Below are 16,475 nucleotides of genomic sequence, written 5' to 3'. Positions count from 1 at the left end.
ATTTCCTTACGTTTGTATTATACTCTTACTATTATTATACATATAGCTCATAGGATCATCATAAAAATTCCACACAATGGAGAAGAGAGGTATTTTATAAGTATGAAAATGGGGTCAAAGAAAGTCCAGATCATCCAGTTAGTGAATGGGAGTTGGGATTAGGATCCACTTCTGATTCCTATTTCTGAATTTTGTCTCCTATGTGCTGATGCCTCTTTAATTATCTTTTGCCTCCAAGAAACTTGAGTATTTTAATTTTGGATGTTTTTCTTTCCTTCGTTTCCCCCCCGAAACCAAACATTAACTTTGTGGCAGAGAGTAATTTTTTGTTTCTTTTCAATTGAACATGTAGGGCTGCATATTGGAGGTTTTTCTTTTTTATTTTTTTAAATAGATTATTTATTTATTTATTTATTTATTTATTTATTTATTTATTTTTGGCTGCGTTGGGTCTTCGTTGCTGTGCGCAGACTTTCTCTAGTTGCAGAGAGCGGGGGCTACTCTTTGTTGCGGTGCATGGGCTTCTCATTGCAGTGGCTTCTCCTGTTGTGGAGCACAGGCTCTAGGCATGCAGGCTTCAGTAGTTGTGGCACATGGGCTTAGTTGCTACATGGCATGTGGTATCTTCCCCTACCAGGGCTCGAACCCGTGTCTGCTGTGTTGACAGGCTGATTCTTAACCACTGTGCCACCAGGGAAGTCCTGGGGATTTTTCTTCACAGTCAGTACACTTTGTTTTGTTTATGTTTTATTGGAAAATATTCCTTTGCCTGAATATCTATGTTCAACTCAACCCTTTTGTGATTTATCCTTTCCTTTTTTCTTTCTCACTGTCTTTTAAGTATCCTGAATCTCTGCATGCAAAACACAATCGCAGGTGTCCACAGTAGCCTGATTCCTAGAGCCCCCCTGTTCCAAGCTTCCTCTTTCTTTGATATTAGTCACAAATACTACTTGCTGTCCTATCTCAGAGTACTTGGGAAACTGTGGGACGCTGAAGCACAGTTGTCAGTGGTGGCAGTGATATGGAATGGGGAGAAAGAAGTCAGAAAGAAATGTTTAAAGATGCTGCAGTTAGCTAATAAACCGAGTCTTGTTTTTCTCCCTCTACCACCGTCTGATTTATGATTCTGGAGGCTCCAGAAGAGGGAGGTTTAAATTTTTCTCAGCTAAGCTGCAGACCTCATCAGCTAAGCTGATGTATGCTTTCCTCAAGGTATAATGAGAGTTTTCAGTCATTTTTGGTAGAGATAAGATTTAATCTCACAACCTGGATAAACTTCCTTTTCATAACTGCTTAATTAAAGATACACATTTGAGCTAATGTACCTAAGGCAAGCTAACGTTTCTACTCCAAGTTTTGTAAATCTTTTCTTTATGAACAGCTACTTTCAGTTTTCCTGAAATTTTACTGCACTGAAGGTGTTGGCTGAAGTAATGTACTTTGTGTATTTAGTCATTTACTCAATCATTTATTTATTGTGAAAGACTATTATAATGGCTGCCAATAGGGTACTCACCTTTCCAAGGGTGTCAGAGGTGCTATGGGAAATATTTTGTTTTTCTCTCATATTGGAATCTCTGAGAATCACTGAGAGGGGAATATGACAGTGATAACTAGTTTTGGGATCAACTTGGTTAAAGTTGTGACCCTAAAAGTATACCCCTTGCTGTTTAAAATGCCAGAGAAATTCATGATTGACTCTCTGTGTGTATACAAAGTTCCCTATGCCTCTGAGATTTCAATATTTTTCTGTTAATCACAGGTTTTCTTTTTGGTGAATGAGAGGAAGATCAGATTTTAGAGCTTAGAAATCTATTTGTTCTCCATCTTAACAAAGACTCAGAAATCAAATTTGGTTATGTTTTTAGGAAGAAGAATTACCTCAAAGATACTGTAAACATCATCATCACTCAGGACCTGCTTTGGTGTGTAAATGATTCCATTGTGAGTTATATCTTCTGCATTGATGCATTTTTCCCCATCTTCATTCATGGGACCTCCATATCTAACACTATGGACACTCTTTACTGGTAGCAAATCATAGACCTGCAAAATAGAGAGAACAAGGGAAAAACTCTTATTTGTTTTATTTTATTTTATTTTGAGTGTGATAATGTTCAGTCTGGAGTTTAAGAGATCATCGTGCTTATTTAACACTCCCATACCAACATTATAAAAAGTGACACAGAAATCATGGGGAGATATTAAGGGTTATGGATCCTAATGCTCTTCTTGTACAAAAGAAATTAATACATAAAGATATCAAATTAATTGATCAAAGACTCACAGCACATTTTGTGACAAGTCTCTTTGTCTCCCAGCCCAAAAGCCTACTTTTAAAAGAAAGCAAAAGTGTGGACAGTACAGAGAAACATAATGAAAGAATAAAAGTCATTCATACCCATCACCCAGAAACAACCTCTGTAAATACTTAATTCATTCCCTTTTCCCATTTTATATGATTAAGTTCTTACCAAGTCTTTTTTTTTTTATGTCTACTATTTTAAGACCAATTTTAACTTGGAAAAAAACTAGGCACAGGGGTAACCTAGAAATAAATCCATTCCAGTTCAGTTTTTGCCCAGAGCCTAGCATAAGGCTACCTGCTCAGTCATATAGTGTTCATTAAACACACAGTGACTCCATGTGGACCTGTTATCATCTCTTATCTAAGCTACTACAATAGCCTCCTGTTTCCATTCTTGCTCCCATACTCTGAGTGGCAAACAAGATCTTCTTACCAAATAAGTATAAATCACTAAATCACTCTCCTGCTTAAAACTCCTCAGTGATTTACAACTACATTTGCTGTCAACTCCTAACTCCACTGCAAGCTCACAGTGCTTGTCATGATCTTCTTTACTTTCCATCCCACCTACCACCTCTACCATCCTCTTCTCTCACCATTACGTATAAGGTCATTACCTTTTCCTCTTTGAACACTGCAGACTTATTCTGACCGCAAGACCTACAGGCACGCTGCTTTCATTCTTTGTAATGCCTGCCCCTACCCCCCATTATCTGACAATCTAAGAAGACACCACTAATCACTATATCAAAAATTGTTCAACTCTTTTCTTTAGCTCAACATCCTGTTTATTCCTTAAATGATACTTATCAAAATTTAGAACTATTATATGTTTATATGTTTTTGTTGCTTGCTTGTTTAATAACTTACAAGACTATACGTCTAAAATGGTCAAAGACCACATCTGACTGTTCACCATAAACACTCCTATTCCTGGAGCAGTATCTATCCCGTAATCCAGACGCAGGGGATATTCGTTAAATAAATAAATGGACAATGAAGACTGTAAACTATTGGGCCCTTTTGGAAGTTCTTCATTATAAGAAACATCTTTAAAAGACAAGTTTGGTTGGAAACTCTCTTTTGTCCGTACTTAAAACCAATGAGTAAGTGCCTGTTTTTTTAGAGACTTAAAAACCTGGCATTTCACATACTATCTTGAATTGTGGTGTGTTAGACATGACATTGAATAAAATTTGGTTCAAATCCCACCTTTCAAAGATAGTTTTTGGGCTTTCCTGGTGGCGCAGTGGTTGAGAGTCCGCCTGCCGATGCAGGGGATGCGGGTTCGTGACCCCGTCTGGGAGGATCCCACATGCCGCGGAGCGGCTGGGCCTGTGAGCCATGGCCGCTGAGCCTATGCGTCCATATATATATATATATATATAGTTTTGGCATGTTCTTTCTATATAGTTTTGGCATGTTCTTTCTAAGTTTGCTTAATTTATGCTGGCTGTGTTTTCTTCATTCATAAAATTAAGGTAATAATAACCACGTTAAGGAATTATTATTCATTTATTCGTTCATTAAAAATGTGTCGAGGGACTTCCCTGGTGGTCCAGTGGTTAGGACTCCACACTCTCACTACCGAGTGCGTGGGTTCAATCCCTGGTCAGGGAACTAGGATCCCGAAAGCCATGCAGTGTGGCCCTCCCCCACTGCCAAAAAACAAAAAAAGGAAATGTTTTGAGCATCTTTTACATGTAAGGACTGTGCTAGGCACAGGGAATGTAGTAGTGAACGAGACTGCTCACTCTTTGATACGTTATAGCAGAGAATGAAGTAAGATGATCTGTGTGAAGCACCTTGTGCAATGTCCTTTTTGGAACTGAATTGAATCTAAATTCATATGTGACTTACTACACTATGCCTGACACTGTGAAGAACGTGTCCTTTGCAGTTATAACTTCCAGCTTCCAAAAATGGTCATATCATGTGTGCATTTTCTGATATGCAAGACTGAAATGGGACTCACTGACTGAGGTGAGACCTCAGCTTCAGGCTTCATTAGCAGGACACTCTGGTCCACTGCACGGAGGGCACAGAGGGAGTAAGCAGCGGCTGTGACCTTCAGGTTGATATCTGAGGCTGGCAGGCCTCGGGCTGAAGAGAAGCTCAAATTTACCTGTAAAGAGGATATGATTATAGCCACACATTTTCTAATTGTTACAATCTTAAAACTCTCTTCTACCCCAGGGTAGGACTAGTCCTTTCCACACTTCCTTTCTCTTCATCCATGTTAGAGAAGGGTTAAGAGGTGAATCTGCCTGGCGACTACCAGTTAACCATCTCTGTAATAAACTGGAAATGTGGTTCGATTAACTCAGGTTTCCCACTCTCTTTATAACCAGTGAAATATAAATTGATGTTGGTCACAGTAAAAGAGAATCTTGAGTGGGAATTGGAATGCACACGCTAACAAAGATGCATACCTATCTCCATGTAGTGTTTTTGTGATGAATGTGTGCAGTTTGCACGGGGCTGTGAAAAATCCTATTCCACCTCTAAGACCAGCCAATGAAGTCTCCTTCAGTTGGCCCTCTTAATCACCTGGCATTCTATAGCGGTGTAGTACTGTTTATCAGGATCAGGAATTTACTCATTAATTTAAAAAACTAAACATCTAATATGTATCCTAAGAGTTAATTCATTGACAATATTCAAAGGACTGTGAATAAAGAATGAGAACTACAAAATAATGAAAAATTGTGCGTAATTTTTTTCAGAGTTTTGACTGGTTTGGCCAGTAGAAATTCATCGGTAAGTGAATCTATTGGTTCCTTATGTTTATGTTAGAATTTTTTGAGTAGAATCTTGAGTAAATTATAAAATAATTTGGAATTTAGTTACTGCAGTAGCATCCATTAAGCTTCCAGGTTCTTGAACTGAAAGCTGATTTGGACTGGAATGAAACAGTACATTCCATTAAATAATATTTGACTTGGATTGCTGAATTTATCTATGATAATCTGCTATGTGGTCTACTGAATTAATGTAACACTTTGGATTCATGTATATCTTAAGACATATATGAAAAAAATTAATTGATTTATCCTCAAGGTGCAGTAGTATTCATCTCTATAGTTCAATATATTATGAAAACACCGCTTTTGGAGAATTCTATTTTAAATATGTTTGTTTTTATTTTTAGAAAATTTAAGTTCATTAATATATGTTTGTGAATGTCCATACCAAATGAACAAGTGAGTTATTTGAGATTACAATCACTGAAAACACTCCTAACCAAGAAATGGATATGCTTGAAAATGTAAAATGTTCTACTGATATGAGAACCAGAAAAGAACTTTAAGGCATATTTTGAGAGCCTGTACCTATCCATATTAATCAATGTTATCCTTAATGAATAATTATTTCCAGTTAGGAATAACAGACAATTTAAACTGTTACATAGTATTTAATGTGTATAATAAACCTGTCATTATTAAAGTAAGAAAGGGGTATATGGATGGTGAATAGAAAACAGGTTTCCTCTTTCCAGCAAAGATCAAAAAATTATTTAAAGTATATTGGTTTAAAGAAACACAGGTCTCAGACAGACCTGGATCTTTCCTCACATTCTCAACCCACTTTTTACTCTGCTCATCATCCTGTCAGGATGTCTCACTTCTAGGGTCCTTAACTGTTAACTTTAATAACTCTCTAACTTTTAAACACATAGTCAACTTTCTTCTGAATACTGCAAAAATCTTCATCTATATTTATCATAGCTTATCTCCATCTCTGATCAATGATAAGTGAAAAGATATTCGATGTGAAGTGATTGAATATAATGTCCGTGGACTTTTACTTCTATGTGGAAGTTTTATGATATGACACAGAAGCTGTCATATGTTTTTGCACCAGAGTGAAGCCACTGCTGGGATGAGTAAAGTGTGCTGAAAGCTGTAGCATAAGTTGGGCATTCCAAGGTTTAACAAAAAACTAACTACCCATGATTAGCAATAAAGACATTGAAGCTCGAAGTAAAAGTCTCTTCTAGGTTTATATGAAACACACAGAACATCCAAACAGAACCCAAATGATGCTCTTGGACACCTGTCCAGGTTTAATAGCATTCTTTAGTAAGATGGAGTTGAAAATTTATTCAGAATCCACTGTGTATTTTCTTAGATCGTTGTATGTTAAAAAGGACAATCTAAATATAATTCTCATTGCAGAAATGTTCACTTCCTGTAAATGCATATTGTTTTAATCTTCATAAAACTCATGTCAGAGTCCTTGTAGGTATATTTTAAAAAATATATCTGAAGTCTGTGGATCCTAGTTGATTGTTAATGTTAAGATTACACAGAAAATTCTGTTGGGATAAAGCTTATTAATATCTTAGTAGGCTTCTCATTACAGCTATGCATTCTTTGGAAATATAAGAAGATCCCATATGCAACTTAGATTTATATGCTATAGTCATTATTAGAGTACCCAGGCTATGTTTCTCAAAATGGGATACACACATATACCCCTGTTCTGTTTCAAATTCAAAGTGAATTTAACTCACAATAAATTACTGATTTCTGCAGTAGTACATGGAGGCGTGTCAGGGGGATATGATAGAATAAAACTGACATCACTGTGAAGCATCATTTTTAATTGAAAATTTGGGCAATAAACATTTCAAAATTAAAACTATTAAAGGTTAATTGTAGAATATATTTTGAATTCCACATGAATTTGCAGATAAAGCAAGAGAAAAAATTGTGCTAATGGCCACCTGCTTTGAACTACTCCTCTAGACCTCCCAGGGCTTAGCGTCAATCTTTCCTTTAGAGGTCCTTTGGCAGAAAGTTTTAGGAGCACTACATGGCAGTTTTTTAATGTACCTAAGTTCCTTATTTTCCATACTTCAAAAGGGGAGATGAAGAAAAGGACTGGACTTAAACAAAACACCCACCTTATTGGCAAAACAGTTTTCAATCTCGAGTTTCTCAGTATCTGCAATAACTTCTCCATTAGGTAAAATAGTGTAAATAAGCAACTGGGCTGTAGGAGCAATGTCTGATTCCACTTGAAAGGAGAAGGAAAATACCCCTTTCACTGGAGAGTAAAGAAAGTTCAAGATCATAGATTAGGAAGAGGGAAGAGTTTCAATTTTATAAAGAAGAGGTTCTCAAATTATTTAACTTATTTACATTTGGAGCATATTGAAGTAAGACTTGCATTTATACCATTTTGCGTGCAGTAGTATTCAATAAATATATGCTGAACTAATGACATTTGCCCTTAAAGATGTAGGTTAACTTGTTCATTTCCTCTGCGGAAGTAGAAAAGAACAAATGTCTCTATTTTTAAATTAAAAAAAAGACTTATTAAGAATTCAAGAGAGAAGAACTTTTAGACACCTTTAATGATCTCTATCTGTGATCCAATCAGCACAGTTCTTGTCATATGCATGAGGCCAAGTCAAAGAATGCAGCATAGTCTCTACCTTCAGGCCATTTAAAACACAGCGGAGATACAGGTACAAATAATCACATACAAAACAGTATGCCTCTGATTTTTATAAAAGAATTCAATGCATTTATCTTAGTGGTTACTTTCTGTGTGAATTACATAGTGTTTAATTCATGTATCTGCTTAATCTTCTCATAAATGTTCTGTTTTATCTTTGTAGCATAAATTTCTTTAAAAACTATAGCCTTCCTGTATCTATAGAAGATCTGAGGGCAGCTTGTGGTGAAAATACACAAAAACAGCAGGGTCAAAATAAATTTGAAACAATGATACTGAAACCATATGAAATTGGACTTCTGAAGCACGGTTAAACAGAGGCAGGAATAAATTTTATTAAGAAGCTATTACAGGGCTTCCCTGGTGGCTCAGTGGTTAAGAATCCGCCTGCCTATTCAGGGAACATGGGTTCGAGCCCTGATCCCGGAAGATCCCGCAGAGCAACTAAGCCCGTGCGCCACAACTACTGAGCCTGCACTCTAGAGCCCATGAGCCACAACTACTGAAGCCCGCGCGCCTAGAGCCCGTGCTCCACAGTAAGAGAAGCCACCGCAATGAGAAGCCCACGCACCGCAATGAAGAGTAGCCCCCGCTCACCGCAACTAGAGAAAGACCATGCGCAGCAATGAAGAACCAATGCAGCCAAAAATAAATAAATAAAAAAAATAAAGTTCCCTTTAAAAAAAAAAGCTATAACAGATGGTTAAACACTAGAGTGCTTAAATTTAACACTGAGTTTCCCAGAAATCAAAGACAAATGGAAAAGCAACCATTTACATAGTCATCATCAAATAAAATGAAGTGTATTTTTTCTTAGAGAGACACTTCCTTCTCCCGATTTCACCTCTCAAGATACTCAGTATACTATATAGAATTTAAACTCTATTACAGGAACTGATTTTGAAGAAATTGCCTTAGGAAGCAGTTTGATTTTTGATATGCTATTAGGAACAACCTTACCTGCTCTAGAAAAACCAATATAATGATCAATCCCATAAAAATCAATGATTAAATGGAGAATTAGAGGGACTGTCCATATTTGAGTGCCTGAATTCAATTTTTTTAAGCAATAAAAAAAACTTTTAGCAAGAGAGATTTTACAATACATATTCTTTATTTTTTTCTTGGAAGTATTGACTTGCCTTGGGTGAATGGGGTTTCTGATCTTTCTAAATATGCTTTGTTAATAAATATTGCTTTAGTAAAATGATAGCCTATAACTATTCAAATGAACAGAAAAAAAAGGAAGCTACTTATGAGATTTAGCCTGGGGACATGTAACAAATAAAGAGACTAAATGTACTTATCTTTTCATAATAGATTATTTCTTGAAAAGTTAGTTATTCTTCCTGGGATAACAGACATCAATGGATATTTATGATTCAAGAAAATCTAGAAGGAGAGTATGATCTAAAAGAGAGAGGCAGGAATATAAGAGAGATTTGAAGATGGTGTGTTGTTGGCATTGAAGATGGAAGAAGAGGCCATAAACCAATGAATGCAGGAGGTCTTTGGAAGATGGAAAAGGTGAGGAAACGAGTAACCTCCTAGAGTTCCGGAAGGAATGTAGTTCTGCTCACAACTTGATGTTAGCCCGTAAGACTTCTGATCTACAGAATTATAAGATGATAAATTTGTGTGGTTTTTAGCCAGAGAGCTTCCTACAGAAGCAATAGGAAACTAATACAAAAACATACAGAGTAAAATTTTTCTTTGGAGATTTTCTGCATTTCTCAATTATTTTATGCGTTTAAAAAATTTAATAATAAAATGAATAAATGTTACTTTAGAAATAAAATTTACAATATAGAAATGCTATAAAAAAGTTCTAAATGGACTAAAATGAACCTAGTATCCTTCTTTTATCAGCTTCCTCAACTTTGGTTGATGGAAGAAAGCTGGTGACCATCTCCTCCAATGTAAGAAATAGCTTCATCTTGCTAAAACGTTTAGGATTTGACAATTTGAGAGAAAAAATAGGAAATCCTGAAAGTACTTACTCTCTCCTTGCTTGATGGACAACACATGGGTTCCTGACTGAGCGATGCTTCCTCTTGCTTTGATCTGAAGGCAGAGGGAAATACATGTATTATCATTTTAAAGGGTACTTATTAAACTTACTTAAACATATGTATAATACACAAATAAATAATAACTCACTACTTCAGCCCAGAAGTTGTTTTTGTTCACTATATTTCTCTTTCAATATTTTCCTATACATATAGTTTAAATAATAAACTTTACTTCAAACAACATAATTTAAATAAGAAACATAAAATTTTACAAGGCTTTAGAATTTTACTTAATATTACTACTTATCTTGAATATTAATATTTTAAATTTACATATTCTTTCAACAAATATTTTAAGCATCTATTATGTGCAAAGCAATATATAGTGAAGGCAGGTATAAAATATCTGTAAGTATTTTCTATTGTTGCCTCTATTTAAAAAAAAAAAAAACTAAAAGTATTTACACTCTCTATGTGCCAGGTGCTGAACTAAATAATTTAGTTTTAAGATTTTTATTTAGTTTTGACTATAACTCTATGAAGTAAGTATAAATACTATCTTCAGTATTCAGATGAGATGATTGACATTTCTCTTTACAAATGAGATTAAGTAAATTACCTGAGGTCGCGTAACGAGGAAGCAATAAAGCTAAGATTCTAACTTACTGTCAATTTTTTCACTTTTTTATAGAATTAAAAAAATACTATTTATAGTTAATGTTCCTATACAGAATTTCCTAAACATAAGTTTTTCTTCTTAAAAAGACTTACTTGGATAACTACCAGCTTTGAATATTTTAAATTTTTGTACATCAGTAGGTATACTGACCTGAAAAGGATCATATCAATTTATAATATGCCTGTCAATGTACTTTTCCCTGCAGTTACACCAATTCTTGAACTTTGTAATTTATTTAGAACATTTATAGGAATAAAATACTACTGCTTTATTCTTTCAATTTTCACTTCTCCAATTAATGTTAAATTGACATTTTTCCAGAAGATTGTTTATACTTTTTATTTCCTATTGGCTAAGTTCTTGATATTTATCCTTTGCTTATTTATCTACTGGTTTCTAGGAAAAACAATCTTTTTTGTCTAACAAGGCGTTTGTCTTAAGCTCTTTCCTCTTCCATTCAATAATTTCCCATTGGAACTCGGAAAAAAAAAAACAAACTTAAAAGTTTCAGTGGAGACCAGAATATAAATGAAAAATTAAAGCATTAATTTGTTAGGAAACAACTTCTCTTCACTCATAAAAACATTATATTGATATAAAGAGCATTATTTAGATAGGAACTCTATCTTTTTAGGGTCTACCTAATTAGGAAGAGCTACATTGGCCTTTATTCTTACCAAATAATAGAAGGTTAATTCTTTTTCATCATTCAGAATCTGTCCATTCAGGATGTAGTGTGCCCGAATCTCCTGGGTTTGCCCACAGGCCATGGTACCAGCCACAGGTTCAAGGTGAACATAACTCTTGCTTGGGGAAAAAATATGCTTTACTGTGTGCTGTGCTGGTGTGTGAAATTCTTCAAGCCACCAGTTATCAAAACAGAGGTTATTCTGCTTGTAAGTGACCTAATGGATAGAATAAAGGTCTTAAGTAGGTTATTTGTTATTAACATATATTATGTATATATTGGTCACCCTGTCATTTACTGAAGATTTTATAAGAATCATGCTTACTTGGTTTCATTATAGGCTGCCTTCCCAAATAAAGCATAATCTCTAAACAACTTTCCCTTAAATTTATTTAAGTTTACACCATACTGATTTAGTAGGTATTATTCACTCATAATCAAGATCAATTACTTTTTCTTCATACCCTTAACACAAAACAAAAATAGTGGTATAACAAGGAAACAAGGCAAAATCTAATTTGTAATAAAATTGTAAAAATGTTGAATTTTCAAGAGACTATCAAGATGTTCTAATATTTAAATGTCTCCTGAAACTAGATCATGCTGTAAACAGAGTCTATCTAAAGTAAAAGTTTCTGACAGAGAATTTTTCATTTCTTATTATTTAGTTCTCTACATTGCTTAATTTCTGCTTTAGTCTTATCACATTTTTCTTTTCTCCCTGGAGTTCACCTGCTTCCCATGTACCCTTAAATTCTGTGGCCCCAGTGATCTGTGTCTTTTTAGTCCCAGATGCCCCTTTCCACTTACCAAAACTGAAATGAAAGAAGATGTGAAGTTACTGGTATCAATGGAAAAGTTCACCAAACCATGCTCATTCGTGGTAAAGCTGGCACGGTATGCAAGTACATCCACGCTGACAACTACAGTTTTATTGGGGATTGGCTGATCCTTCTCATCAACTAGAATAACCTAGAAATAGGAAAGTGATAGCTGGTTTCGGGTGTTATATAGCAATAACATTTTCTACTCTGTCGTATTCGCCTCTTGACACCTTGGCCACTGTCACTTAACGAAGATCTTAGAATATGAAAATAAGATTTGTTTTCTGGGCTCTAAAATATTTTTCTTTTTGACATTTATATTCAGATAACTTATGAGCATGCAACTGAGAATAGCCAATAGTGGACTCATGATGTTACCTTCCCAAATTTTCTTCATCTCTGGTGTTCTCTATCTCAGTATATAGGGCTTCTTTCCATCTGGTAATTTATGCAGGAATATGTAGGGCCTTATTTTTTTGGTCATGTTCTCTCTTTCACTGCCTATATATAACAGTGCCTATATCTAACCCATTGCCAAGTGCTAACCCTTCCCCTGCTAAACATCTTTTATTCCTATTTACTTCTCTCCAAATCTACTGCTTCCATTCCAGTTAAAACCACAATATTTTTTCCCATCCGGTTTCCTATATCTTTCTATTTAAGTTTATGCAGTCCACCCTCTGCTGCTCTGTCCTTGCTTCAAACCATTCTCTATACAGTTTAAACTACACTGCTCATGTCATTCTCCCTAAAACTTTCAGTAACTTCTCAATCCAAAATTCTGAACATAACCTAAAACACACTTGGTTCTTTGATCCTGAAAAAGCTGTTGTACACCTACAGCCTTGGCTGTTCTCTCATCTTTCTTAAATTTCTGGCCAAGTCATATTCATCCTTCAGGTCTTCAGTTTTCTCATGCTTTTCTCTTGACCTGAAATGGTCTTGCCCCATTATTAATTTGATACAAAATACTGGAATACCTTAAGACAATATCAAATTCGTATACATCAATAAAATGAGGAAATTGCCTGTAAACTGTCAATTCAAAGATTAGTTACTACAGAGGGCTTCCCTGGTGGCGCAGTGGTCGAGAATCTGCCTGTCAACGCAGGGGACACGGGTTCGAGCCCTGGTCTGGGAAGATCCCACATGCCGCGGAGCAACTAGGTCCGTGAGTCACAACTACTGAGCCTGCGCGTCTGGAGCCTGTGCTCTACAACAAGAGAGGCCGCGATAGTGAAAAGTCCGCGCACCGCGATGAAGAGTGGCCCCCGCTCGCTGCAACTAGAGAAAGCCCTCGCACAGAAACGAAAACCCAACACAGACAAAAATAAATAAATTAATAAATATAAAAAAGAAATGTTAAAAAAAAAAAAAGATTAGTTACTACAAAATATAATGTAAAATGCCTAGAAATCTTACATTTCCTTGATAGTTTACTAAATTGGATATCAGTCTTATAATTTAGCAATATTATTATGAATATTGAGCCTTGAAACTAAAAAAAGTTTTAAAAACTAACAATAATAAAAACACTAAATGAAAATATCTTATTCTTTCTATAGAAAATTATATTATAAAATCATTGTTTATAAAGAGGCAATCAAAGAGTATGCAGCCAAACTATACAGGAAAAGTGTATTATAAAGGTGTGTTAGGAAGTTAATTAGTAAGAATATGCTTTTGGGGGGGGATTCTGTGACAATATTTGCCTTTCAAGTTTGTTATATTCTTTTCTTACTCTAAATAAATATTCATTTTTATAATAAATTTTGATTTTGTGAGATAAAAATTTGTTTTCTTAAAAGCCACATCCCCCCAATTATGATTATATTGAAAAGATTACTTTACCTGCCCAAAGAAAGGGAGCCCATGTCTGTAATGTGAATCCACTTTAGTAAATTTCAGTTTGCTTAAGGTGTTTGTGATTTCACATGATCCATGTCCAGTTAATTCCAACCCTGAAAAATAATTCAGTGAAGTTGAACTGTTCCATATATTCAGCTCACCTCATACTTCCATCCCATTTTCTCTCCACTATAACAAAATACCATCCATATACTCTTTTCTTAGTCTTTCCAGAATTTCTCATGCTTAGAAAATCATTGGTATCCATACGTCCTCAATTCTCTGTTTTCACAAATATTCTGCTTGTTCCACACAGGTTCTTGAGAAGTTTTTCACCTCATCTCCTCTGGGATCTTGCTGTATCTTTGTGTCTGTTTCACATCCACGTCTTCCCCCAACAACTTTCTGCATACATCTTGATTCTTCACATTGGCCTAAAAATATTCTTAAATTTCTATCACAAACTACCTCCCCAGCAAAAACATTCCTTTTACCACATGGTGAAAAGTATAGCCAATACCCGGTGCTCTTCCATTCAGTGAGGTGTGATCTGTATTTTAAGTCCATCATCTAAAGCACCGCTCTACCAAGTCTAAAAGATCCTTTATTTTCCCCCAATATGGTATTCTCATCTCAGACCTCATCAAAATGAACTCAGAATTACTTCATACATAAATACCACTGAAACCCTATCTGTGGCATCTAAGAAACTGTCCTTATTTCCCCTAACCCTGTGACTTCTAGTTTTATTTTGCTGACTTATCTGATACTATTTCCTAACTGCAGTTGTTTCTGTTCTTGGGCCCCTCGTTGTCTGCCTCTAGCCTCAATTTAGCAATGCTAAGTGAGCTCACTTTCAGAACACTTGCATTTACTCTTAGAAGGATCTGGACACAATGAGAATGGTTTCAGATTTACATTTCTGGTTCTGATTTTGTTCTGGCTTTCTTTTGAAATTGTCAAAATGAATTTCATTTTGACATGAATGGAATGAATCAACCTCCACTTTGATATTCCAAACTGTGATGAATTATCTTTGACACATTCTCATCACCATAGCTCTTTCTCATCTTTTCCTTATCTTGGTTAATGACATTTCCATTTCCCCGGCCCCCAAGTTGTAATCTTTGGGGTCACCTTTGAATAGTATTCTGATGTATCACATTGTAACACATTTTTCATCTAGCCTGTCCTTCTCATGCCTACTGGAATTAACTTTTAAAAAAAATCAATTTATTTAGGTCATTCTCCTTAAATATATCTGAAGATATCCAATGCTTTTCATAATAAAGTCTAATCTCTTTAGTACATGATTTACTTTTCTAAACACCTTAGCACCAGCCTACTTTTTTAAGATTCTTCTGGGACTGAATGCGTTTGTTTTATGCCTATTACGCTTTCCTGGGCCATCACTGTCTTTCAAAATACTATACATTCTATTCAAATCTGCTCAAATGTTACTTTTCAAAGCCTTCTTCAGCTCTATATTAGAATTAACTCTCTCTCTTCATGCTCATTTGGCCCTTATTTTTTACATTTCCTGTGGAAATTTTATTACGGTTATATATAATACATGCATACCTATATACATAGACATATATATAATTTCTTTTCAGATTCCTAATTCCTTGAAGGCAGAGACCATGTCATTGTCATCATCCCCAGAAACTATAAAGCATTTTACATGGAATGGAAGTTTGATAAATGTTTAATAAATTAATAAATATTTAAAAATAATACAAACCTGTTCCCTCCTCTCTGACCTTGGCTTCCACTAGTAATTTCATGTCATATCCTTTTTGTCTCAGATGAAATATTTTACTTTTTACTAGTTGTGTGAAACAGCCTTCCTCGTCTGCCTGAAGAGAAAGGAAGAGAACTCCTGGGTCCTCTGATTTGTGATAAAAAAAAAGTCAGTTACCAACCTATGAACATATTGTGTTGGCCACAGAAGGAAATTTTACAAATGTTCTGACCATCTTTTGGGTGCTTATCTTTTCCCAAGCCCCCAAATGATACAAAATTTCTTCATTAATCATCGAGTTAATCACTGCCAACCTTTGCCTTCTCCCCCCTCTCTTCCAAAAGCCTATCCCATTTCTGTCATATTAAACTTCCTAGAGTTTCCCCAATGTGCCATGGTATTTTGTAATTCTATCTCTTTGTGTGTGTGTGTATGTTCCTCAAATAACATTCTTTCTTCCATTCCGAACTTGGCCAACAGTTACTGCTCTCCTAAACTCAGCTCAGGCATAACATGTTCTAAGGAGCCTCTGTAATGACCTCCACCTAAATATCGACTAGGGACTGTATTTTCTTAACTGTGTTTTCTTGATATCTAGGACATTAAAAAAAAAAAACATATATTCATTGACTAGATGGATCATTATAGCAATTAGATCTCTAAACCAAACATCGGGTTTCATATTATAATAAAGATTTGTTTTCATTTTTGTACTTATTTACATGAAAATATTTATTGCATAATTAAATTTAATATTATTTAATGTACTTATATGCAGATATCATGACTCATTTGAAAATAGAAATTAATCCTAGTCTCCCTGATAATAGTAAGGATTTTGGCAGCTAGATTTCTCTCATGTTTATCTTGCTTATCGATGTTTATCTTTTTTTTTTTTTTTTT

General features: G+C 35.1%; 1 protein-coding gene across 1 annotated transcript in view; it reads right to left on the bottom strand.

The window, feature by feature from the left end:
- Positions 1–16,475, bottom strand: part of LOC103069153 (alpha-2-macroglobulin-like) — a 41,247-nt gene that overhangs the window by 15,415 nt on the left and 9,357 nt on the right. Inside the window, exons 9-16 of the mRNA XM_007469501.1 lie at positions 15,573–15,687; positions 13,832–13,941; positions 11,967–12,128; positions 11,146–11,373; positions 9,778–9,841; positions 7,221–7,363; positions 4,287–4,436; positions 1,885–2,049 (exon numbers count right to left, since the gene is read on the bottom strand). Coding sequence (XP_007469563.1) covers positions 1,885–2,049; positions 4,287–4,436; positions 7,221–7,363; positions 9,778–9,841; positions 11,146–11,373; positions 11,967–12,128; positions 13,832–13,941; positions 15,573–15,687 — 1,137 coding nt within the window. The remainder of the gene's footprint in view (positions 1–1,884; positions 2,050–4,286; positions 4,437–7,220; positions 7,364–9,777; positions 9,842–11,145; positions 11,374–11,966; positions 12,129–13,831; positions 13,942–15,572; positions 15,688–16,475) is intronic.

The sequence above is a fragment of the Lipotes vexillifer genome, unplaced genomic scaffold (assembly GCF_000442215.2).
Source record: "Lipotes vexillifer unplaced genomic scaffold, Lipotes_vexillifer_v1.1 scaffold395, whole genome shotgun sequence".
NCBI lineage: Eukaryota > Metazoa > Chordata > Mammalia > Artiodactyla > Lipotidae > Lipotes > Lipotes vexillifer.
Note: the sequence above shows the minus strand (reverse complement) of the source record. Positions and strands in the feature narration are given on the sequence as shown.